Source organism: Enoplosus armatus, chromosome 8, assembly GCF_043641665.1.
Source record: "Enoplosus armatus isolate fEnoArm2 chromosome 8, fEnoArm2.hap1, whole genome shotgun sequence".
Lineage (NCBI taxonomy): Eukaryota > Metazoa > Chordata > Actinopteri > Centrarchiformes > Enoplosidae > Enoplosus > Enoplosus armatus.
Genome location: NC_092187.1, coordinates 10,435,164 through 10,461,070, shown reverse-complemented (window position 1 = coordinate 10,461,070; position 25,907 = coordinate 10,435,164). Strand labels below are relative to the sequence as shown.

Here is a 25,907-nt window from a genome sequence, read left to right as displayed (position 1 = left end):
GGCCACTTTCCCAAGTATATTGAGGCAAAATGACTACACTGTAATTAAACTGGTGTCGTATTTCTATCATTTCTTAAGTAAACATATTATGACAGTTCACTAAATTGTGGGAGAATAGGAAATTACAGCTCTGTTACCATGCTGTTTACATTAATATACTTGCTGAGACGAAAACCCTACAAATAAAGTCCCAAGTATTCATTAAAGTTTATTGAATTCGGCTTAATCACAGACTTTACATGTGTCTCCAAAATGAACTTTGCGTAAAACTAGCTTTAACATTCCTCTGAGCATTGGAAAACTATCCAAACCATATTCCCAGGCCGCATCTGTCACTAGTCACACTGCGGCCCAGCCAGGAAGGTCAGAGCGAGGTCAAATAACTGCCACAAATCAAGAGCCGACGGGGCACGACATGAAACTCTATAAAATATGTGTATTATTGACATACAGCGACAACAGCTCCTTCTTCATTTACTGTGAACTTTACAGTGAATTAAAGGATTTTCAATCAAAATCCAAGATAAGAGAAAAAAAAACACTATTGTCGAGGCTGGCAATGCAGATCTAGTCCAGCTCAGCACATGAGGCAGAAGCCGCAAAATAAATAAAATGTATAAAATGGGTTGGACTCATCTGTGCTCATCGTTTTCAAAGAGGAGGGAGGAACCATCAGGGAAAAAAAGTCACCAACATCAAAAAGAAGTCAACTGATAATTCTGGCATACTATGAGGGAAATAAGCGTAATGATTTCATCTGCGAACAGAGACGACGATGAGAGATTTATGGCTCGTAAAAAGTTCAAACGACAGAAAAACCAAAAATCCTTGTCTGTGTCATTCCTCACTCACGACCTCCAAACTTTAGCACATGTTGAAGACAAAGTAAAGAAATGCTCTTTTGTGGCCAAACATGAGAAAAACAAGTACAGTAACTGACATAGAAAACAGAGGCTTTTACAGGAAAAGCCTGCATGTGATTCACCCCCCTGCGTTCAACTCTAATGAGTCAAAAAGTGTGACCTGCACTTAAACAAGAAGTCACAGCCAGAAGCTGTAAACTCATTTTCCCCATCTGAGCCAGCAACGTCGGCAGGACCTGGAAGATGTGCTCCGAGCATGCACGATAAATCTGACGTGAAATCATAATCATAAAAGCAATTAGCTGACCCTGCGCCACTCGTCCTTGGACATGACAGTGAGAATTCATACAGAGTCCTCTAAGGAGGCAGGCTGCCGGGTTGGGCGAGGAGGGGAAAAAGTGCAACACAGCAACAATAAAATGGAGGGCCCTTCCTGTATCATTAACCACCGAAACAAACAGCGCATGATGCACAATGAGTGTTGCGCTGAGAAAACAGACAATTGAGCTTTTGTGCTTTTCAAAGAGAAAACTTCACCACGACCACTGAAACAAACTGTGGTGTGCACATATTTCCCATGTACACCTATAGGCATAGGAGACAAACTGCAGTTGACAGCACGTCATCACCCTGCCCTACATCACTCTGCATCAGCCCACACTGTGAAATACAGTTTTCAGATGACATTCAGAATAAGTTTGCTTATTTGAAATTAAACATAAAAATATGAAGACAGATGATCTCCACACGTGCCTTTGTTCTGTGCCCCTGCAGAGCGCGCAGCATGTTTACAGTCAATGTGACAGGATACTGAATCTATTGACTGCGAGATGGCAGGTGATCAGATTTATTCGACTTTTCTCTTTCAAGGAGCGCGTTAGAATCTGAGAAATCTCTCTTCACACACCCTTCCATGCACACACACACACACACAGTTTCTCGCCATCACTTCCCACCCAGTAATTACAGCGAGGCCGAACTAGTGGCTGCCACCTAGTGACCGTCTTCTCCAATAATCATGAAATATCTCTATGGCTCGCGCCCCCACTCGGACCATAACTCTCCTTTACTGCAGACAGCTCCAATAAAGGATTACAATTACAATTAAAGTAATGAGCAAAGAGGAAAAAAGGAAAATCTCAGAGAAGGTTCCCTTGACTAACTAAATGGTAGCCTAGTTTCTTGACAGAATGGAGTTACCATACCAGACTCATTACAGGCTCCCATTTCTTATTCTGCCCCAATAATTAATTTGGAGCATGTTGAAACCTGGAGTCCTCAAAAATTAAAATAATGGTTTTAAAAGTGATGAATGTGAAATGAATTGAAATATGAATTACCAAATAAGAGATTAACTTCTTGTTATTTTTGTTTTATTGGGGTGGAAATGTGAAAAGGTTCAAATCACTTGCAGGATGTATTGTATTTTCTGTCATATAATCCAGTGAAGTGAAAACACACACACACACACACACACACACACACACACACACACACACACAGCATATATTGGTGTTATTTCCACAAACACATGTTCCATGGAGAAAGTCATTAAAGCACAAAAAAGTCAAGACCCGAGAGTAACCTCTGACTTCCTGGTATCACGACTGTGTTACATTTGTGTTACACCCACGCATAAGTGAAGAAAAGAAAAAAAAATCTCTCTTCAGAGCTAACATATGAGGAACATCTGTCTGCCTGCGACTCACGGGGCTCAGCAGAAGAGCGGCCAGGGAGGGAGAGGTGAAACGAGGAGAAAAAAAGAGCCAGAGAAAAACAAAAGGGGACAGTAGCAGGCGTTAGTGCCTTCATGTCGCTGGCTGGACCAGTTACAGTTGGCACGTCCCCTGCCAACCAGGTCCCCCACACCTCCTGCACTTAACACACTGCCCCCCCCCCCCATAGTATTATGGCTATTGCAGAGGGGCTACGGAAATTTGGAGACTGCTGAGCCAAAACAGATCACTTCAAAGCGGCTTATTTAACGCTTGCTAAATTTTTCATCACAGTCGCTTAATATCCTGGGGAAGGGGAGCTTTTGAAGTTGCTGTGAGACCGGGGATGTTCTCCTTACAATTCTTTTTCCCCTCCCATTACCAACCTCCCTCTGCTGTACTAACCCCCCCCAAACTTAAACACATACACACACTCAGTCAACACTACCTATGCCCACATGCACACACAGAGGTGTGCAAATGGTACAGATGCACCTCCTGCACACATAAAACCACACGCTTGCTTCCCCACACAGAAACGCATACTTTTTCATTTGGGGCCTGTGATTGTTCAGTGCGCGGAGAGCAAAGGAAAGGCCTAATTCTACCAGTGATACCCAAAAGACTTTTTTGTGAGGGGGTCAACTCTCCTGTAGATCAGCAGCACACCCACACAACCCTTCAAATACACATGCCGCAACAAAATGTTTCTCAATGACTGGCAGTGTTTATCCCTATTTTGGGCTGGATGTTCACAAAAAAATCTAAGCTCTGAGCTTCTGTTATGTTTTGCTGCTTTTCTTGATATGATAGAAATGAGAATATCTTTGGTTAGTAGACTGATGGTCAGGTAAAACAAGGAGGTCCTGTGTATACACTGTATAATATACAGTTTATATATATAAATAATCAGCAGATTACTCGTTAATTGCAGCCCTAATCTCCATACCAACAATGACAAGATACTGCGGCTGTTTTTTCATATAGTTATTTTTTTTAATCTAAACTACAATTTCTGAGAAAATCATTGGCAATGTGGATTTGATGGCCAAATAGGTATTAATTTTCACTATGCTCAGAAGAGTCAAATAAGTAACAAAAAATGTAATTCAACTATAAATTTCAGCTTATTCAGCTATAAACTGCTTTTCTGATGAGGAAAATACAACATTTCAAATTTATCCCACACAGTATCTGTCTATACTACAATATACTCCTATGCTATGCTATTTGATATTATGTCGATGTATTTCCTGGTTTTTCTTAACCTGTGATTTAAGGGATTTGTACACATATAATTATTGTTGTGATGTGATTGAGTGATTGGAGGAGACGAAGGGTGAGCGCAGGGTGTCACTGCAGGGAGAGAGCACAAAGACTAGGGAGATACCAGCAAGAGACTGGCTGGGGTAATGGCCATGGCAGTGATGAGTGGAAGGTGGGAGGGGGGTGGGGGCTATAGACGGAGACGAAGCAAGCCGGGGTGAGAGCGAGCAAAGAGCACCGCCAGAGGCAACAGCAGCGGCTGGCAGCGACTGGTATACCAGTCAACCACGAAACACATAGTCTCTCCCACCCTTTCTCTTTATGACTGCAGGTCCAGACCTGCCCCTCTGGCCGGGACAGGGGGGCAGAGGCTGTGGCACTGGCCCCTGAGCTGGGCCCTCTTGCCACAGAGGAGAGCCCATGCTGCGTGTGCCAGGGCCTGCTGATCTGGGCGAGGTGAGTCAGAACCTGTTAACATGACTGGTGTCCCCAGCCTGACACACTGGCTTGTCTGACATGCACATGTGCACATAAATGTTATACAAACGTGTGTGTGTGCTCTCTCCCTCTCTCTCCCTCTCTCTCTCTCTCTCTCTGCCCTCCCAACCCTGCCAGCACTCCCTTTCCTCTCATCCAGATAAAATCCTTTCAGACATAAATTTCAATTATTCACCTCATCCAAATAATGCCATGTGACAAGAATTATCCCTACTGTAATAATCCACTTAACTGGGAAAGAGCAGCTCATCAAAAAGAGAAAGGAGAAAAGGGGTTGGAAGTGAGGGTGGTGGTGAGGGGGGAGACTTGTCAACCAGTCTCGAATCAGGACCCTCATAACAAGAATTTCTTCCCTTTTTGAGGAGGCAGTCTTGAAGCGCACTGGGATGATGAAATTGAAGTAAATTGAAAGAAAGCCTGGGAGAATGCTCCCACAATCAATAACCCCAGGATTAAATTAGCCTTGGCATGAAGGGATGATGGGGGGAGGATGAAGAGTGAATGGTGGTGAATGACATTGAGACATGTAGGCTGAACAATACAGCACTCCTCCAACCTGGATGCTGTGCCCATACAAGGACAGCGAATGTACCTGCAATGTATTCCATCCCACTTAGCAATAAGACAGCCCTGGCCATAATCGTTGTCATCACCTGAGCCGAGCATGCCCTATGAACACTTTCCTTTGCACATTATGAAAAACAACTGACATTTATTGCGATTAAATGTTGCTTGCTTTGCATGTATTCACTACTTGGACAACTTATGAGGACTACAGCTTCACATAGCAGGCCACCTGAAATAGAAAGCACTGTTTTTCAATTTTTTTCTGAGCTATTTTTCCTAAAAACTCTACAGGCCTCTAGTTAAAGGGGGAACAAAAACATTATTTATATTCCATAATATTTCTACAACTTATAACTGAATATGTATAACTATTCAACTGACATTAAAATATCAGATTACATCTTCAAGAATGAATAAGGAAACTTTCTTTTGTTTTTTGTTGGTGCAGGGATGATGACAGGCATGCTGTGTGGCTAAGACGTAGTCTATAGTTGACAAAAGTTTGCTTATACAGTATATCTTTTTTTTCTACTGGTGGCTGCTGACTATCAGCAAACCAATTTAAGGTCTTCCTGGACCCAATTGTGGGTCATGCCACAGACTAAAAAACAATGGGCTAAACTGAGGGCCACAAAGTTATGTGGTGAAAGTTTTATGCTAAACATGATTAAAGCAACCGTGAAACCACTGTGACTTCTAAAATGGCCCTTTCTACATGCTTTTTACTCTCCAAAGACAACGAACATAAAGCACACTCTCATTATGGGCTTGGGGACATCAGTTTGGTGCTAAAGTGACTGGCTGCTAATTGGAAGCCTTTAACACTCTGTCTCGCTGGGGAATGTGTAATATCATCTGATTAGCCGAAGTAGTTTGTTGATGAGAAGATGAAAACAAACTTCTTTAAGTCACCAGATCATAAAAAAAACAAAACAGCTCAATGTTCCTCAAACATGCATCATCAGTTGCCAAGAGTATGCAGACTTTCATTCTTTTCCCAAATACTTTGGCGGCTGATTTAACTGGTTAGCACACAATCAGAGCAAAGGGACTGACCCTTGTGAAATCAGCTGCTTCAGTGTTAAAAACTTGGCCCTGATAGTACATGACTGAGAATCATGGCATGTAGCATTTATCAATATTTGAAAATTAAAGAAAAACTTGTTAATCATTTGATCTAACCTGCTATATCTAATATGCACTTACATCAAATAAGAAACACTTCACTTATTTTGTTATTCTCCTCCATATTGCCTTATCAGTCAGATCATTTGTATTACATACTGAATCCTTACCAGTGCTTCTCTGGGGGGAGCAGCAGCATCATCTCCAGGTAGAAGGCCAGCCTGAGAAGATAAACCAAGGCTTGTATTAGAGTGCCATCTACTGGAGGACAGAGGCTATGATGGTTTAATACAGCAATATTTACTTAGGTAACAGTGTGCAAATCATCTATCTATCTATCTATCTATCTATCTATCTATCTATCTATCTCACAGATTAATTCTGCTGAAATTAACTACAGACTAACTAAAACAGCTTCAAAAAGGAACATCTTTGACATCATATATCTGAAATCCTCAAACATCTACCAACTTCTGGCAAGAGAGCAGAAGACAGTAACATCCTTGACACCTGAAGTCCAGTTGTGTAAATAGGACAATACAGTAAAATCTGCCACTTGCATTGCATTTGTCTTCTGCCCCATTTAAAGCTGAGTGCTAGGAAATAGCAGCACATAGCCTGGTTCCATGTGCACAATGGGGTCTAAATGTTTTTGGACAGATATCTGTTGCTCACACACTAGTTGATTAATTAGTAAGTGAGTAAGTAAATTGTTTTGTAAATGTTAGCATTGCATGACAATCTTCAAGTCAGTTCCTTGCTTTATTTTCTTTCCTGATTCATCAGTCTCAACAAGTCTACCTTTGAATGATTCAGTTACTATACTAGCTGCTGGAATAAGACGCATTGTAAATGTAGCAACAACGTGTAAACCTGTCCCTGAAGAGATGTATGCGCCACAACTTTCTATAACATTTGTTTTCTCGGAATGATCGGTGCATGTCAGCAACAGGGTGTTAGCAAAGAACCGAGTACAAACCACCAGGCTTGTTTGGCTAACAGTGACCTTTCCACATCATGGAACGAACTGCACTTAATAAGACAGACACAGCTAAATTGTCAAATGGAAGGACGTGCACTTGGTCATGGTAAATAGCTAGCCGACTAGGTAAACAAGCCACATGAAGTGTTTAAGTGTTGGCAACACCAAGAAAGCCAGCCTGGCCCTTCGTGTCCACTTGTCAAAACAAGTATGTCTCAGAGGCAACTTTAGAGACGTTGCAGGAGCTAGCTAGCATGCTAACTAGCAAGCATGCTAACCTTCGCTGGCTGAGCAGTTGGATAAAAGTAACTAATGCTGGCATTCAGGGGTCACGAAATATAAACACATTAGAAGAGTCCACTGCCGTACACCAAGAGACAAATGTTTTAGTTGCATAACAGCTAAATGTAGACCTGTGTTGGTGGATCAGGTTGGTCGGCGGATGCCATCTTCCTATCCCTCGTTTGATTATAAGGCTGCTCGAGTGAACAACGCTCGATTGCTTTTACTGAAAGATATCAACGGTCCATATTCATCACAGAAAGCGACAATTCTGCTCATTAAGTACAGTGAACACAGCAGAGTTCACATGAAAGCTTGATTAGATTTTGCCCGGAGCCCCTGGTGTTTTAATTAGATTAGTATTTTATGGATCCGCATAAAAAAACTGTACTTGGGGGTGGGGGGGTAGATGTGATCCAGGCCATCTTGCATGATGTATGTAACAGTATGAACTTAACCTGTGTGTACCCTAAAAGCTGAGACAGGAGAAATGCCACTGTGTTTATGCAGAAAACTATTAGATGGATTTGAGAAGTCATGGACATAGGCACCCAACTAAAAAGTGCTGCAGACCTACTGGGACAACACCAAGTTTTGCAGCTGGACAGGAAATGCAGCAGCAAGAGAGTATACCAACTATGATATGGTCCACATTGCCTGTGTGGTTACTAGAAACTCTATTGGTAGATTTGGAATTACTTCAAATTAAGTCAAGAAATAAATCAATATCATGGCAATACTCTCAAGAGTAATGAAACACTGAGGTCACATTCACCTGGGTTCCTGCTCATATGGGCATTATTGGGCAATGAGAGAGTGGACAAACTAGCCAAACAAAAAAGAACACATAGACATGTGTATTACACTTTCAAAATCAGAGAGAAGGGGCATTGTATGGAAGAAAATCAATAAAGAGTGCCAACAGCACTGGGATCAGGAGATAAGGGCAAGATATTTACATTCAATTCAAAATATTTAGTTCAGATTTAGTTGCAGGAAATATATATCAGAGAGAGAGGGGACATGATGGAAGAAATGAAAAGATCAGGGCTAACAGAAGCAGGATTACAGAGCATACTGGAGTGAGCTGGAAGAGGAGTGACGGGAAAAATCAGACAAACTGGACAGTGTAGTAGTTAACCAGCTCCAGAAGATGGCAGTAATGCAACACTGAGCATGCCGCTGCCGCTAAACATCCAAGAAGGAGAAGAAGAAGAAGCCACCGCGGCGGTTCCGCATTCGAAAGACGAGACAGTGGTGAAGGCGAGAGGTGCTGTTTGTATTTGTCAGTGATAAAAATACGATTAAAAAATACGTGTCTCCACATAAAGTCCAGAATGACAGATAGGAAACCGTGTAAGGTGTGCAATTTCACACGACAAACATCATATGGGTTGGTAGTTCCCTCCTTAGACGAGCTGAAGGTAAAAGGTGAGTTATCACAGACTGGCTTTAACCTGATAATGTGTCCGGAGAAGTGACTGTATAATTGTAAGGCGTCTATTTAAATAAAAAAAAAAAAGCGACGCGATGCTGATTCAGAGAAATGACATTAAAGCGAATTCCAGTCTTAAGAAGTCCTATATTTTGATTACTGTATTTAGCGGTCGTCTTCACTTGTATCTGTCTGTGTTTTGCCAAACGGAAAGGGTGCTGTGTGTGAAAGTGAAACACAAAAGTTGTGATGGACAATGATCAGCAGTGTTGATCGGCCGCTGACATTCCTGCCATGGTGATTTTGCTGTTTTAAGCTTAACTTATCTGTCTTGATCACGAACGAGCCTGTGTGTAGCAACATTTCCATCGTGTCCAAACTTGCAGGAGCTAAACATGAAAAGTCAGGCAAGACCTCCCTCCTGTCCTGCTCATTCCTTCAAGGTTTCTGTTCATTAGTAGCTGTGCTTAAAGTCTGTATTTTAGATATGTAACAGTGGGGGTCTACCGGGACAACAAGTTTGTGTCAACCACCCACATCTTGGAAATATAGATGTATTTTTGATCTTGGTAAAATCCTGGCAGGACTGTTGTCCTTTGAAAAACTTCCATGAGCAACATCACAATTTTGACCTTCATATAAAGTAATCAGTTACAACCAAATGTGTAGTCACAGGCATTAGGCATTCCTGATTTATGTAGCATGTAAATGGTCTCAGGCATACAGTGCATAAATACAATAAAAATACAGAGGTAGTGTTGCAGCTCAGTTTTGCTCTATTAAACCTGCTGGTGATTAAAAGAAAATTGGTTGTGAAGTTGAAACAATAATTGCGCCAGGAGGTTTCATTTGTATTTGGCAGTCATGGTTCTGCTCACCAGGATGCTTCACATGTGAATTCAGAAATCACACTAAAGATACAGTGGGGACCACACCCAACCCTGCCAGAGGCAAATCCATCAGACACATTACTGAAATATATAGATTTATCACTGACAACTACTCAAATTGTTTGACAAATGGGAACAGCTGTGATGAAAGACGAGGTGACAGCTTAAATGGATTGCCTTGTTTGAAGTACAGAAGTCATTGGTGTTTGCTTGAATCAGCCAATGATCAGCTAGTGTGTGAGTTATTACTGCCTAAAACATTTAGCTTATATACGATCTTGAGGCTGGTTGTCCTGATTGTTTTGTTATGCAGTATGGCTTTATGGCCAAGTATTTCAGAGTATCAATTATCTGTGGCACTCATAAGATCTGTTAAGTCTGTCATTTCTCTGTTCTTCCCAAAGGATGTGAGTTTCTCGGGTTCAGCTCCGATGACCCGGTCACAGTGGTCCTCGAGGAGGATGGGACGATAGTAGAGGATCAGGCCTACTTTTTGTGTTTACCCTCAAACACAAAGTTCATGCTGTTGCATGAAAAAGAGACATGGTCTCCAGGTCGCAAGAGTAAGCAGATTTATTTCTGTCTGAGATTTGTCTACAATCTGGACTGATACTTATCATTTTAACATGAAATGCACAGCCTTGTGTTTTGGTACTAATTTACTTTTCATTGCAGTTGATGGTGGCACGGCCTGGATGGCCCGGGATTCTGTGATTCTGGAGGCCGACACTGTGGACACGTCCAGTGTTGCAGCACCCTGGTGGGACCTGGCTCAGCAGCTAAAGCAGGACCTTGCCAGCATCATCCTCATGTCTGAGGCAGACTTACAGGTACCAACATTATTCCACCATATGTCACCAACGGTGTTTCCTGCTGCGCCTATCACAGCATGCACTGGTGAGAAACAATAAGGAAATGGTACTACTTGAAAACCACTTTCCTCAGTTGTCACCATCAGCTTTTCTTATCTTTGTCCTGTTAAAGGATAAGACTGGTAATATTCTGGCTTTTTCTTGTTGTCAACAAATTCCGTGGATTCCCACAATAATGGATCCTAGTAACAAATATTGTCTGTGTGGCCAAAGCCTGATATAACTTTTCTTTTTCGCTGTGGACCTCTGTTGTAAAAACACATCAGTGAGCCACACTGTCACACTGGGTGACATGTTTCGTCATCATGATGAACATGCGCACTGTTGTTTATTATTAGTCGCACACACTGTCCACAGCTAAGAAATAGACAAATGCACTCGTTTGCTAAAAACTACATTGTCCAGCCGCTTTAGGGAATCACTTCAAAAATGAAACTATAGATTTGTCACCCATTTTTAAAAGATTTATGTCGTCAGTAGGAACTATGGGATTGGATCTGAGTGTCACAGACGGGGTATGGAAGACAGAAAGTATTTGGTCTTTTCATAGGATTTATTTACAACAATAAAGAAATATAGTAAGACTGGTCTTATCCTATTTTCCTTTTTTTTAAATCCTAAAATATACAACTTTTCTCTTATGGCAGGAAGCTCTGTCTTTCCTCCTTTAGTTGGTCAAGTTCACAGTGTAATATTTTCCATCTCGTCTTAATGACTTCTGCACTTAATTCAGTGTGTTTTAGGCCACCATAGACTGTGAAAAACCTAAAGGTGAACTCTTGCAATCTTCAATAATCAAAATATATATATTTTTTGAAAAGGTCTTTATGTGCTTTACTTTTAGCTTCGCTGTTCATTCCTTCTATGTTTTGTTCCATTATTTGTTGGTGGTGCACCACATAAACATCCTGTAGTGTTCTCAAAGTGTCACCTGCTGTTCCAGACCTTAGTGGATGCCTCCTGCCCTGAGCTAGCCTCTGCTCTGGGCTTCCAAGAGAAGAAGGCAGAGGACCTCCAGGAGACACTGCAGAGGGTTTTGGACAGACGAGAGGAGGAGAGGCAGTCCAAGGAGTTGCTTCAGCTCTACCTCAAAGCTGTGGAGAAAGAGCACGGACAGCAGGATGAGCCAAGCCAGCCCAGCCAGGAAGGTACGGCTGTGTCATCATGTGGTGGTTCTCATTTTTACAATTTGGAAGTAGTTCTTGAAAATAAAGATATGGGACATTTCATTCTTGGCTTTCCCTCTCAAGAGGTTTCGTAGTATATATTGTGGCTTTTTGACACAATATAAACTATGTGATAAGATGCTACGTCTTGGTTAGAAAGTCATTTTCGTTTATGTATTTCAGTTGTGTTAAAGAAACTCTACAGAAACTTTAAAGAGTATTTCACGGCCATACTTTTAAGGACAATCTGCTGTAATTTTCAGAGATAGTCGCCTTTGCCTCTGCAAATCTATAGCAGCGTCTTTTGAAGAGCCCATAGTCTGTTAAATAGAAAGTCTCAAGTAGCCCTCAAGAGCCAGTTGATGACATAAAAATGCTATGTAATATCTAACTCTCTCTTTCTTTCGTTTGTTTTTAATCTTTATTGTATTGTTATTGTTTAGATTTATTCGATTTTATAATAGTAATGCAACATTTATTTGTAAAAAATAATATAAATCTACGAGTTTGAAAATGCCAGAGGTTCCCATATATCTTCCTCTATTCTAAAAGAAAATCTAATCAAAATCTGTGATCAATAAGCATACCATATCCAGCAAAATAATGCATATTATCCTGTGACCCAAAAACTGCTTGTTCTGTGGACAAGGGACGTCAGTGACAAAACCTGACCAGAAAATGAACCAAACAGGAAGAATTCTACTTGAAACAAAAGCTTTTTAAATAAAAAATACATGTGATCAAAACAACTGTAGATATTATTTCTTAACATGTTATTTTTCTTATATATTTCAGTGGCAACACTTGCTGATAGTATTTAGGTGGCTCATAAGAGCTGTGCTTGTGCCTTTTGGTCACTAGATGGAACCATTGTTGCTGCTGAATAATCCCACCGCCTGTAGTGATCTATTATTACTAAACCCTTATGCGACAAATGATCCTGAAAGAGAACCCATCTTACTGTGTCAGGGGCTGGAAACGTGGATGTGCCAGACGGGATGGAGGTGGACTCTGCCTCTGGATTCATCTCCAGGACACTGATGGTCCTGAAAGGCAAAACAAGCCCAGAGACCCGACTCTCCACTGAAGACCTGCAGGTAGTCCACTCACACCACTGATCCAGTCTGCCTCAAAACCTCTGCAGATGAAAATTCCCTAAATTTGACCTTTTATAATGTCTATAATTGCAAATGCCTCAGAGGATTCAGTCTTTCTTAGAACTTCCTAAGAAGTTTATACAGTAGATTTAGACAGACGTGAGCAACCAACTGCCGTATACTTGATCATATTCTTATGTCATTCCTACTCACACAAGGCTTACGCTGTAACATACGAGTCTAAGAAGCAGCTGTGAAAATAATGAAGCAATTATAAAACGTAAAACAGCAAGCCCTGACACAACACATCCACACTTTATTAGTAACACAGTTCTGTTGTATAATTCAGAGGGTATTTACTTCAGCTACAATGCAAGTGAAAGATTTTGTCCCCCCTCATTTGCATTCACAAAGAGGGCAAAATATTACAAGCACAGTTCAGTTTAATTCAGTCCAAAACGCCAACACCACTAACATTACCAGCTACACAAATGGTAGGATTTATGTGTATCTAAAAATGGTAAGTCAGTATAAAGTCTCACATGTTCACATTTCCAGTGTTTGAAATGAAGCCTCTTCCATGTGTCTTGTTAGATGGTAGTGACCAGAGGGGTGGAAGCTATGGAGCAGGTTCTGGGCTGGGACAGAGCGAGGACATTTGCGCTGCTTCAGGCCTGCGAAGCCGAGCTGGCCGGACGTCTCCAGCAGGTTCAGGCTGTGCAGTCCATCAGGACCAACACACAGGACAGTGAGAAGAGCGCAGAGGAGGGCGTAGAAACGCCAGGCCAAGGCGGCAACTAGGCAGAGGCTTCACCTGAGCAGAGACTGATAAGAATTCACACTACCTGCCTCAGGGTCAGTGGGATGGGATTCACCTTGTGTTATTGATAATATCCATAATGCTGGAATCCATGAATGTTAATGATGTTGACGCTAGCATCATTTTGTAAAACTTGCAAACCACTTGAACGCTTTTGCCTCAAGAAGAAGCAGAGTGATTTGCACAAGTCATGTTTATCAAAGACATGCTGGCATTAACCACTGCCATGAGCTTTCTATTGGCTCCTTATTTTGATGAGTGCCATGCTGTGAAAATAATCACAGATAAACACATCCATGTGAAACTTAAATAGTTAGACATTTTGGGAAATAAGCTTATTCGCTTTCTTGCTGAGAGTTACTTGAGACGATCAATGCCACTCCCGTGTCTGTCTGTTCAATGTGAAGCTGGAGCTTAGCTTAGCTTAGCTTAGCATAAAGGCTTGAAATGGGGAAACAGTTAGCCTGGCTCTGTCCAAAGGTAACAAATTCTGCCATTTGACAGCACCTCATAATCTCACAAAAGTCTTCTTCTCCTCTCATTAAACACAATTTTGCACATGGGTTCGGCCCTGTGCATAACTTCCTCTTCTCGCTAAATAAATCTCGAATGTTTATGAAAGTAAATGACAAAATTAGTAGTGTAGTAACTATTGCAATCAATGGAAATGGAGCATCTTTAAGTCAGATCAGTTTGTCTCATGGACCAATCAATCTTTGTAAAGAAATAAATTATAGACATCTCTCTGTTGTCTAGACGAAGTACACAAATTCTCAGAATTCTACCTTGATAACAGAATTTGACACTGGTTGTCTAAGGTTGTGAGTTCGAGCCCTGGGTGATGTAGAATTAACATGCTTATACCTACTCAGGCATTGTGCTGTTTGAATTAGAGACACAAGACTTCAAGGTTTAATGATAGGATGAAGGATGGACCCTCCTGTGTTTCTCATTTGTCTTCCTCCTTTTCCTCTTTCGTCTTCCTCCTCAAAATGCCCGGCCCCAACTAACTGCTGCACATCAGCTATAATTAATACCTTATGTCTTCCTGTAGTCTCTGCTGGTTGCCTGGCAACCTCACTGACAAGACAAGATTCTAAGAAGATACACTCGGCCAAGAAATAGTCCCGCACTTAAACCCCTGTAAAATCACGATTTGTCGCTTTGCACTTTTTTGTTCGATGAAACAAACGAGATACAGCACATAACATGTTACCTAATGAGCTTTAGGAGTGCTAGTAGTTGGATTGTGTAACCTATGGACAGAGCAGGGCTAGCCGTTCGCCCATTTCTAGTTTTTATGCTGCTGCTTCATATGTAGCGAACAGATATTAGAGTGATATCAATCTTCTGATCTAACTCATATTTCCAAAAATGTGAGATTATTGCTTTAAGGTTTTATAGATAAACTGTTGCTGTTGAATCAGCTTCCCAGTGTTATTGTTTACGTTATGTTTACGTTCTGTTCCCCCTTAAACACTCAGCCTATACTGCATTTTACTTTAGAAACTTAGGTCAGATATACACTTTGAGAAGTGACCCTGTGGATTTCTCTACCTAGTGCGTGACAAAATAGATTATATTGTGTCTGTTAATTAATAATTTACATGTGCTATCACTGAAATTACATTTACATCTTTGTATAGGGGATCTTTTGGGAAGGACTAGCAGTGTTTTCTAATTGCAATCAGCTGACGACCTGTGCCTCATAACTTGCTCCTGCTTGTTGTCTTCCCAGCAAAAAGAGACAAATGTTATGTTTCCACTACAGTTCCATAGCTTTCCAATCAGTTTTAAAGACCACTAGCAGACTCTTAATGTCGAGCAATTTCTAACTTGTGATGAAAACGCTAAAATATTTTGTGAACAGGTTTCCCTGTAGGGAACATAAATATTTTTATAAATACGCACTTGCCTAAATGTGGTATTTTCATCTCATCTCATCTCTCATTTTGTAGCACAGTTGTGAAATGATGTGTGACCATTTAGGGAATCTGTACATGGGAGAATGAATGGTAGGAATACCATAATATTACACAAGTAACTTGTACAGCACCACTCTAGAGTGACATGGGGTGCAGACAGAAACTGGAGGCAGGATCACGCTGAGAGTTTTAACATTATTTCTGAGATCTATGCAAATGCTGACCTCGACCAAATATACTTGTATGAAAGCTAACTTTGCGTGAGTAATTAAATCTATTTGAATGCGGTACACAAACCAATTCATCATTCTTACAATAAAGAGTCAGACAAGATAAGATGTAAATTACTTCATACTTGCTAGCCTCACTGAACACATTATGGGTAAGAATGACATATTGTAGCTTCATCTTTGAGTTACGTGGACGAGAGTTCATTTAAGACCATCTATAATAGTCTATTATTGAAGTTATGTATCGCTCTTGTGGCTGTCTGATAAGACGGTGTGTGTACAATGTGTGCACGTCTGTGTGACTCATAGGTCACGTAGAAGATAGCCTTTGTCATGCCTGTCGTCTCATCATCTGTCTCTTGAACACAAATGATGGTGGATTTGCAGAAGGATCATCTTTTTTGCATTGTGGGGAGATTGAGATGTCACTACCGGCTTGTACTTTAATATTAGATACGGGAAAAAGTGGGGGCTTTCATAAAGATGTCCCATTTACTCAGTATGGTGTCTGTGTACGGCACAAAGCTAAAGCCTCAGTTCATCACGCGGTTTCCCTAAAAGTAACCTGTCACTCTGCCGTTTATAATCCTGTCAGATTTGAAAGGAGGACGTGTGAGTTCCCCCAACACATTCACCGTTTTGTATTTAATTTAAACATGTACGACAAATCTTACAAGGGGAAGTTGTATTAAGACTGTACAGTGTGACGTGATTTAAGGTGCCTTTTATAAACATGTTGAATGGTGGTAGGAGGGATTTTCTAAAATAAACTAGCCCTCAAACCTTTGACAGTGCCGTTGTCCCACTTTTTTATTTATTAATAAATATCAAATGGGCATTGTGTAGTGAGGTAACCTAAAATACTGATTAATGAATGCTTTTCCATAGTCAGAAACATTATTAACAATAACAAAAAAACAGATAGCTAAAAAAAAAAAAAGAGGTTAGCATATTTGCTGCAAGCCTATTGGCTGCATGCTGCTGCTAGATATTTTCCAACAGTTGGTTAATGGGTTTCATGGTGTGCGTAATTCCTGTAGAATTGGCTCCAACAGTTAGAAGTGAGTGCATCATGTGTCACACTATGTCTTGGTGTCTTGGTGGATTAGATTATGAGTTAACAGTGCTCAGGTAACAACTGCAGGTTTTCTCCGTTAGCACCCACTTGCCCCGAGGACTGTCTGGGCGCGCTGAAAACAAACCTCATCCTATGTGGTTGGATGACTTTCAGAGAACACATGTCCACCTAAGACCTTATGATTCTGTTGGGTTGCAAATGCCAAGGTGATGCATGGGTCAGCACGAACCTCGCCTTGCTAAGTCGTGGTGGCCTTCAAAGTCCAGTTCAGTCAAAGTCAACACAATAAGGTTTTAAAAAAGGTCAAGAGTTCACAGAAAAGTGGCGTTGGCCTAATTGCAAGAGACAACAAGCGGGAAAAAAACACACTAGTGCGTTTCTTTCTCACATTCAGGCGTGCTCTTTTGCTCCACTTGTGGGGCGCAGATGGAGGAAATGTTACTGAGTGAATGCAAGAGTGTCAAATGAGAGGCAATTTCACGGGACTGAAGAACCCTATTATGACTGTTTTGATAGAGGTGTAGAGCTGAGATTGCTGAGAACAAGCTGCATAATGTATGAAGGTTAAACGACTAGTGTTCACCGCTTCTTAGGCCAGACTGACTTCCAGGATACTTCACTGAATTTATTTATTAATTCTGCCCGAGTATTAAAATGCATTTCTGTCTTTAGCTAGAAAAGAGCAGAACGGTTTGCATTCAGCTACAGTACTTGGAGCAATACTTTTTTCTTTCTTATACAAATGCTTCTTTGATCACACGTGGCTTCAGGTTGTATGTTATGGTCACAAAACATTTACAGTATTTTAATGAATAATTGTTTTTTGTTTTTTTAATGTCTAAAAAGTCAGTGTCTTTTGAGTCCTTTATTCGCTCAAGTAACAAAACAAGATAACACCTTAAAAGAGGATTGTGCAGCTGAGATTATAGTAGCATCTCACCAAACAAAGAAATAAAACAATGACAATTAGATTATATTAATTAGATAAAATCAATGAATTTTGAGAGCATCATTGTAGCACCAGTCTCACAATGTCCTACCAAGGTATCAAAAAGATAATGCTTCTTCTAGCCTCATGGTCGAACACAATATCCAAGCTTCATTACAAGCAAGTTAAGTTGCCACAATGTAAAAGTAAAATGTTCAGATAGTGTGTACTACACATATATTGTTCATATCAACAAGCCATCAGTCTTAAGTTAAAGTGAGGGATTCCGCCTTGGTACTGGTGTACTGGATCTTCCATCCCTTGTTTTTCCCACTAGCGTCGGATCTGAACGCAACATGCACTTGGTAACTTCCTGTGTCGATGCGACCTGGTGGCGTTGGTCCGCAGAAGGGTCCATACTCTTGTCCAGCGGTTGAAATCTTGTAAAAGGGGAACACCAATTGAGAGACAGAGATGTTGATTCATTAAACGCCTGACTGGTTTATGTCCAGCCAAACTTAAATATGCAGGAAACGGCATGGCCATACAGTATATCACCCAGGGAGGACAAGTCGGTAACAAACTGCCTCCGCAAGCATGAGGAGGAATACATTGCTCATTTATCTCCCTGTGTGTGTTATGTTCTGAAGTCACGTGACTAACCTTCAGCATGTCGTATGGACAGGGGACATCTGGGTGTCCCTCGACATCAAAGGGTTCCAGGAAGTCCAGGATTATTCTGTAGCCCTCCGGCAGACGGATGGTGTGCTCACACTGGCTCATGGGTGGGTAGGGACTTGGGTAGCCCAGACTGGTCAGAACCCCAGACAGCGAGGTCAGCACCTGGTTCTGGCATGGCACTATATGGAAGATGATTAAAATCCCATCCAAACATGGGTGTTTTGAGGCATGTTTTAGATATTTTTCCAGTCCTCAGTGTTCAAATACCTTGTATGTTAATTTGAATACTTTGAATACATGATGTGCCTGCAACTGCTTTATGGATTAAAGTACCGGCTATGAAACAAGTATTTTGATAAGAAGAAAATCATTTTTCTGTATCAATTGAGACATTCCCTGGCATCATAAATGATGGGATTCATTTGGGTTTGCATTATTGCCCCGGCAAGTGTACAGATGTTGTTACAGACAAAAACAAATGAGTATTGCAAAGAGGCTGAGTTGCTGTAATTCATATAATTAGTACAATCTGTAGGCAGATAATCATTTTTGCCTATTCATTGCATGATTTGTTTTGTCACCATTTTTCCTCTGGCAAAGAATAATAATTTAAGGCACATCAACTGGTAATTGTGATTAATTACCCAGTGTCAGTACACTATTAGCGCCGCACACAGGTATCAATTTTTAATGCCATTTTGAAGTTGCTTTTCCCTGAGGAATCGACAGTAATTAACCCTGCCATACACCAGCTGGCAGAGATCAACTACTTTATGCATCAGTATGCCTTTTCAGCCTGAAATTAGTCAGCACAGGCCAGTTATGATGGAATGAAATCCAATCGAGGACACTATCAACTGTGTGCCCTGTGTGAAAATGTTGAAGATTTGTTCTGCAGTACTGTGAAATATTGAGAACATTTTGAAAGACCAAGGGCTTTCTCCTCCAATAATTCAGGGTAGTTGCAAGCTTACAACCCAGCAATCTGAACCCTCTTCTTATCCACCCTTCCTGCAAAGTCTGAAATGAGCAAGATTTTGTATTTTGATTGTTTTCACGAACATCTCAATACCACGTCGACAAAATGCGTCAACTGAAAGATTTTGTCATTATTTGGTGACATCACCAACAAATGCTGTGGAATTGAAATATGTTGAAGAAAATACATAAAACAGAAGTTAATGCGCACTAATGGAAATTGCTTTGCTTTATTGCCATCAATAACTGCTGTGTCTGGTAATGAGGGAGCTGAGCAGCAGTACATTTAGCTTTAGAAACACCATATACCGTATTTACAGAGACCAATATACAATCACACGCTGTGTGCCAAGCCCTTAACACTGCACCACACATATACAGCTTTTGACTCACTTTGGCTGAGCTCAGATGAACATGCCTCTTACCTGTGCAGGATCTTTTGTTGACATGGAGAAGGTATCCTTGTCTGCACATGCAGTAATATCCACCGATGTAATTGTGGCAAAAATGATCACACACTCTCTCCCCATCTATCTTGGACAGACACTCATTGATGTCTGTTAGCGATAGAAAGGTTAGGGAGTGAAACAAAACTCAATAAATATGTATTTTTCCACCCATGAACATACTTTAAATGGGGAAAGTGGAATTGTCTAAATAGGAATGTCTTGTAACCTCAGATAATGTATTACGGATAACCTTTTTTTCTGTGCATCTTTCTGGAGTGTGCGTCACCACAGCTTTTACAGACACTAAATGAGTCTTAACTTTAGCTCACACAAAATTGTGACATCAATTTGCAGAAACTAAATAATGACCAGACGTTGAAGAAACAGTTAAAACAAAGGTGCTGCAGCAGGCTGTGAGGTGTGATCGTTACATCCAATTAAAACAAGGGTATAAATTGGAAAGGTATTAACTGCATGAAAACACAAATTGCAGACAGGCTATTTTTTAACTTAAGAGTCATCAACGCTTTAATCTCAGAAGTAACTGGAAAATAATAAAAGAGGGTCTGTAATGATAGTTGAAGAAGTATTTGTCAAACTACTATTTAAAGTGCCAATCTACTTTCAAATTAACTGTGTTATTTCATTTGGATAAGCCCATAGTTATATGTAAATTAAGTGCCTTCTTGTTAATTATATTGCACTTAATCCCATTGTGTGCCATTGTTTTGTCACTACTGTGATGTTGTTTATAGTCTTTCCTCTTTCTTTCTCTTAATTTTAGAACATTACTGTATGCACCTGTGATGGTGTAATCCTGCTATTATTTCTCTAGAGACTCCACTACACATTGCTGGGTGTGATTAAAGCTGCCAAAAATGTATCTGCCTTCTGGGCAACAAATGTCACTATTCTGCATCACCTTCTGAGGTGTAAAATGCTTGGAAGCCGGTGAATCGGCCCTCGTTAGAGTAGTCACTCCTAAAGACCACTGACATGAGGTTCCCGGCTGACAGGATGACGGTGTTCCTCGGGGTGCTTTCAAAGTTCTTCTCTTCCTCACCGCAGAACCGCAAGGTTTCATTCCCCTCTGCCAAAACCTGGTTTGACAAGGTCAGAGGCCTTTTAGTAAGCAAGTTACAAACTCCAGCGCACATAATGGGAGTCAGAGTTTCTCCAACATGTACCTGAATGTAGTCATATTCACACTGGTTTGAGGGTTCCACACTGAAGTGGCTGAAGTAGAGTTTGACCCTGTGGCCATCTGGGACAGTGATGTTCCACACTATGTGCTGGTTGTCAGGGTATTGCTGCGGGAAGTTGGGGGAGGTGAAGCTACCATATAACCCTGTCATCTCCACACTCAGCGAGACATGGAGGAGGGAAAACAGGACAAATACACGGCACCCACTGGGCAAAATTAGGTGTGATTGCAGCAGTTTCAAGGATTATTTTGCACAAATAAATGCAAACTGACACTCACCTGCTCATGTTGGCCTAACAGTCCCCAAATATTTTGCGTGTTTTGGAATGGTTCACTCTCAGTGATCCGAGGGTAAATGAACCCGGCTGGCCGGCTGACATTTAGGTAAACAAAGTGAGACAGTGTCATAATTCCCCTCCTCCCTCGGTCACAGAAATCTATAAAACTGATGAATGTCAGAATAATTTTTCATTCTTATTCCGTTAAACTCTTTTTCAAATCATCATTTACAAATGGGAAATGATCAGATGAATATGACACTATTATTTCCTTATAATTCATTGAATTCACCAAACACAGAAAGGAAGACTGATAACACATCACTTGGTTGTCCAAATCATCAAACTAAATAAAACAAAAAACACCATTTAGACCCTTATTCTATAGTTTTTGCCTCCTTTGATTGGTAAAAGTTGAGTAAACACAACAAATTAAAAATCTTTAATTAAAATATATTCATAAAAATGGACCACCTATCACCTGTATCACATTTGTGAAACTTCTTTGGACAGGGATGCTGATCGAACAAGACTCATGCCGCCAATTATTTCAGACACTGCTCTCATTATTGTTATTTAAAAGCCTCAGAAAAATAAATACATTTACCAGCCCGGCCCTTTTGTTTGCACCTCAACAAAAGGGGTCAGGAGGTAGAGTGGGTCGTCCACTAAGCACAGGGTTGGCGGTTCAATCCCTGGCTTCTCCTGTCCACATGTCCACATGCCAAGTGTCCTTGGGTAAAACACTTAACCCCAGATTGCATGGCAGCTCTGTTGCCATTGGTGTGTGTGAATGGGTGCAAATTATAAAGCGCTTTGCCCGTTACGGTATAAAAGTGCAGTCCATTTACCATAATTACTGTATCAGGGGCGAAAACAGTCAGTGGTACATCAACATCAGTTCCCCAGTGAATGAAACCAGGTTGCATCATGTTTTTCTTTTTTTGTCTGCACTGTGCCAAATGCTTTGAGGTCAGACTTCATTGTAAAGGCTTTTATAATGAATTCATGTTGTCTGTTTGAATATGTGTATTGATGTCATTCAGAAGTGATGGGGCCTTTCAACCAGCAACAGTTGTCGATAAGTAAGCTTGTAACAACCAACCTCCATTTTCCCTAATGCTAAAGCACTAATGGCTAGTTTTTGAAGTGAATTACAATAATTATCCACATACACATCAATGTTAATTCCTCTTGATGACCTCCCTGATGGTACTCTTTTTAAATGGTGCCATAACCTTTTCCTTTTCCCCCCATTGTGGGCTTATGGGGTGTTGAGCCTCAGTGGAGTCTGTACTGATCGCAGATGTTCTCCTCTTGGATATCATCCAGCTGCCACTCACAGAAATGACACCCTCTGACACTAAACAAAGCATTCCTGGAAAATGTAACTTCATTATAAAAAAGAAATAATGAATAATGATTGTGGCATTTATGCTCTATGCGTCATTCAGACCCAGGGTCTTATTTACGTTGCCTCTGGGAGTGTAAATTAATTTCAAGCCCATAGGGATTTATTTCCAGAGAACTCAGTGGGATAAAGGTGAATATAGAGAGAGATCCTTGCCTTTTCCACTTAGGTGTACCCTCCAAGGAGCTGCATCACCCCTCATAACACTTCAAACATATTGACAAACTCTTTCTTTTTTGCCTCAAGTGCCTTTTGCACAATTGCTTTAAAGGCATCCCACCCAGTTTTACTCTTTTGTACAGAGAGATCTTCCTTAAACTCCCTCACAAAAGAATATGTGCTGTTTTACAAAGGGAATGACAGACTGTTCTAAACTTTTGGCCACGTAGACTTACTGTTCCTACAGATTAAAAAATTCTAATTGTAAAGGGTCAGTGCCCTTGGAGTTGAAACTGCTCCTTATATATTTTCTTATATATTTGTGCAAGGACATTATTGTGGGATGAACACTGCAGCCTCCAGGGGCCGATAGTGGTTCTTTAGACTTTCAAGTGTTATATTTTGTTTTAAGTATTATTATTATTATTATTATTATTATTATTATCACCACTATCATTATCAAACACCACTTCAAATTCACTGTCCTTGCCTAGTGTGGTTGCCATGATTTATCAAAAGGTTACTGATATATCTCAAGGTAGCACCGGTTATTGTTAATTCAGGTCACCTTTTGTTCCTTTGTGAGCTGCTGGAAGTTCACACAAGCATTCAGCAAGTGGTTGGTGTCACAATAAGGACAGTACGTATTTCTTTTCTCCTTGGGGGCCATTAGTGGACTGTGACATTTCAACTCCATTAACCTCTCTTGACCGCTCTGTACTGAAATGTAGAGATATTGCCCTGGCTTGTGGACTTGCTCAGTCTCAAAGGAACCTTGAAACCAAAGGAAACTGAGTGCATTCTCCTTGCACCTTGATTGCAGGTCTAGTGCCTGTCCTAGCCCCCTGTAGTGTACAGAGCCGTGGCTTTGGGACTAGAACCTGGGTTGGGTCCTGCTGTATCGGTGTTGAAACCCTCAGCTGCTCATCAGCCTTGCTTGCCATGAGTTGCTCCATCTTTTGTTCCATTTCTCTGAATGTCTTATAGGCAACAGATCAGTTATATGCCACAGTTCCATAATCTCTCTCCTGATCATCAATGCTGCTATACAAGTCATCTCTGTTGCTGGTCAGCTTTCAGATGGCATTATGATGACGATTCTCACGGCATAGACAAATTTTCTCTTTCAACTTGTGATGGGATCCCACTGATCCACCACTGTCCAGCGGAGAGCTTTAATGCTGGCTGATGGGTGAACTCATCCAAGGGTCCTCTTCCTCTGATTCACTAGCTTCACGACAGGGAGTGTGTGATCTGGTGGGTGACAAACATTTGCATTGCCCCTCACAGGTCGTAGTCTGCTAAACAACTGGGTCTGCCAATATTGCACCTTGGATGAGCTGTAGGCTCCTCTGCAGCAGTGAAATGTTTGAAACATCAGAATAGAATAATATTTATGTAATATTGTGCAGTCCAGTTCTAACTTCTGAATTGAACTTCTGAAGTCTCTCTATAAGCCGAGCAGCAGAGAGACAGACTGAGTGCTGCTCAATAGACGGTGAACAATGGGACAACTGCTGACACCATGACAGCAGCCATGGTGGTTTTACTGGGATATGAGGACGTTTTCTGATTCCCAGCTGGAAGCCCTTCATTCAAATAAAACTCACTGGGATGGATGTAATTCCTCAACAACATTTCTATGAGTCCACAGACCTGTTCACTAATTCATTGTCAAGGAACCGACTCCAAAAATTGCCACCTGACGACACCATCAATTCAAGTCTCAACGCTATGATTTCCAGCAATAGAGGAATGGTTTCTATTTGTAGATATCTGCTTTTCTATCCAAAATCAAATAAATAATGTGTGGTGGATTTTCCCCTTGAAGATGTTTGTTACCCAGAGAAGATTACTTGCAGAACTGCAATGCACTAAAAGAGCCTTAACTGCAGTTTGTTTGTTAATTTCTACTTGATCAGATACATTTTTTGATGCAACATTGATGAGTTTGCTTTTGCAACTGCAATAACCAGAATCAGAATATAAAAAGCTTCATGTGTCCTGTGTTACCTGAAGAGCTTATACGGGACTTAAATAAAGCAACTCTGAAAGCCATCCTCAAAGCACAAACATTCATTATGAAGGTTTCAGGATACGTATGAAGTATTGTACATGTACGTCATTAACAAAGCAAGACATTGACTATGCTCAGTGGTGTGGTGCATGCTCTTTGTAGCTGCTCAGGTTTATAACCTTTTCACACCCTAAGGTCATACCTTTCACAGCCTTAGGGTGTGAAAAACCTTTCCTTTTATTGTTGCTAGGTGTGGACTGGAGGCAGCCTTCTATAATAAAGATCAAAATTTAAGCAGAATAGCACAGTAAACTAACACATTAAAGCTTAAATTTGAAGTCTGAATGCCGGGCAGCAGTGAAATGTTTGAATGTTTGAAACACCAGAATAGAATAATATTTCTGTAATATTGTGCAGTTCAGTTCTACTGCTGACACCATGGCAGTAGCCATGGTGGTTTTGCTTGGATATGAGGACATTTTCTGAATGAAGCCCTTCATTTAAATGAAAATAGAGGAATGGTTTCTATTTGTTTGGTAAAACATATCTGCTTTTCTGTCCAAAATCAAAGTAATAATGTGTGGTGGATTTTCCCCTTAAAGACGTTTGTTACCCAGAGAAGATTACTTGCAGAACTGGAATGCATCAAAAGAGCCTTAACTGCAGTTTGTTTGTTCATTTTTACTTGATCAGACTTAGCCAGAATCGGAATATAAAAAGCTTCATGTAGACGTGGCCTCTGTTACCTGAAGAGCTAAAACGTGACTTAAATAAAGCAACTCCGAATTCCATCCTCAAAGCACAAACATTCATTATAAAGGTTTCAGGATACATATGAAGTATTGTAAATGTACGTCATTAACAAAGCAAGACATTGACTAAGCTCAGTGGTGTGTTTGTGCATGTACCGTAGATAATTTGCTCACACACACAGAGCTGAGCACGCACTCAAAACGTGCAGAGACACAAGGTACAGGCCGTTTTGATTTCA

At 40.8% G+C, this 25,907-nt stretch overlaps 3 protein-coding genes across 4 annotated transcripts in view; 1 reads left to right on the top strand and 2 right to left on the bottom strand.

Moving 5' to 3' along the window:
- The window catches only part of pex14 (peroxisomal biogenesis factor 14), a 44,879-nt gene extending 37,413 nt beyond the window's left edge, over nt 1-7,466 (bottom strand). For both annotated transcript variants that reach the window (XM_070910509.1, XM_070910510.1), the window contains exons 1-2: nt 7,430-7,466; nt 6,205-6,255 (exon numbers count right to left, since the gene is read on the bottom strand). In XM_070910509.1, coding sequence (XP_070766610.1) covers nt 6,205-6,255; nt 7,430-7,465 — 87 coding nt within the window. In that variant the 5' untranslated portion in view covers nt 7,466. The remainder of the gene's footprint in view (nt 1-6,204; nt 6,256-7,429) is intronic.
- A 1,100-nt stretch (nt 7,467-8,566) lies between these two features.
- On the top strand, nt 8,567-16,519 carry dffa (DNA fragmentation factor, alpha polypeptide). Its single transcript, XM_070910423.1, has 6 exons — nt 8,567-8,729; nt 10,028-10,186; nt 10,299-10,453; nt 11,439-11,643; nt 12,631-12,758; nt 13,353-16,519. Exons 1-6 carry the CDS (start codon nt 8,636-8,638, stop codon nt 13,557-13,559), a joined length of 948 nt encoding a protein of 315 aa, XP_070766524.1. The 5' UTR covers nt 8,567-8,635; the 3' UTR covers nt 13,560-16,519.
- A 1,486-nt stretch (nt 16,520-18,005) lies between these two features.
- masp2 (MBL associated serine protease 2) lies at nt 18,006-21,338 on the bottom strand. The gene is made up of 6 exons (XM_070909812.1): nt 21,331-21,338; nt 21,035-21,257; nt 20,770-20,947; nt 19,824-19,955; nt 18,403-18,599; nt 18,006-18,179 (listed from the first exon to the last, which is right to left on the bottom strand). The coding sequence occupies exons 1-6, from the start codon at nt 21,336-21,338 to the stop codon at nt 18,006-18,008; spliced, it is 912 nt and encodes a 303-aa protein (XP_070765913.1).
- Between the last annotated feature and the right edge of the window lie 4,569 nt (nt 21,339-25,907).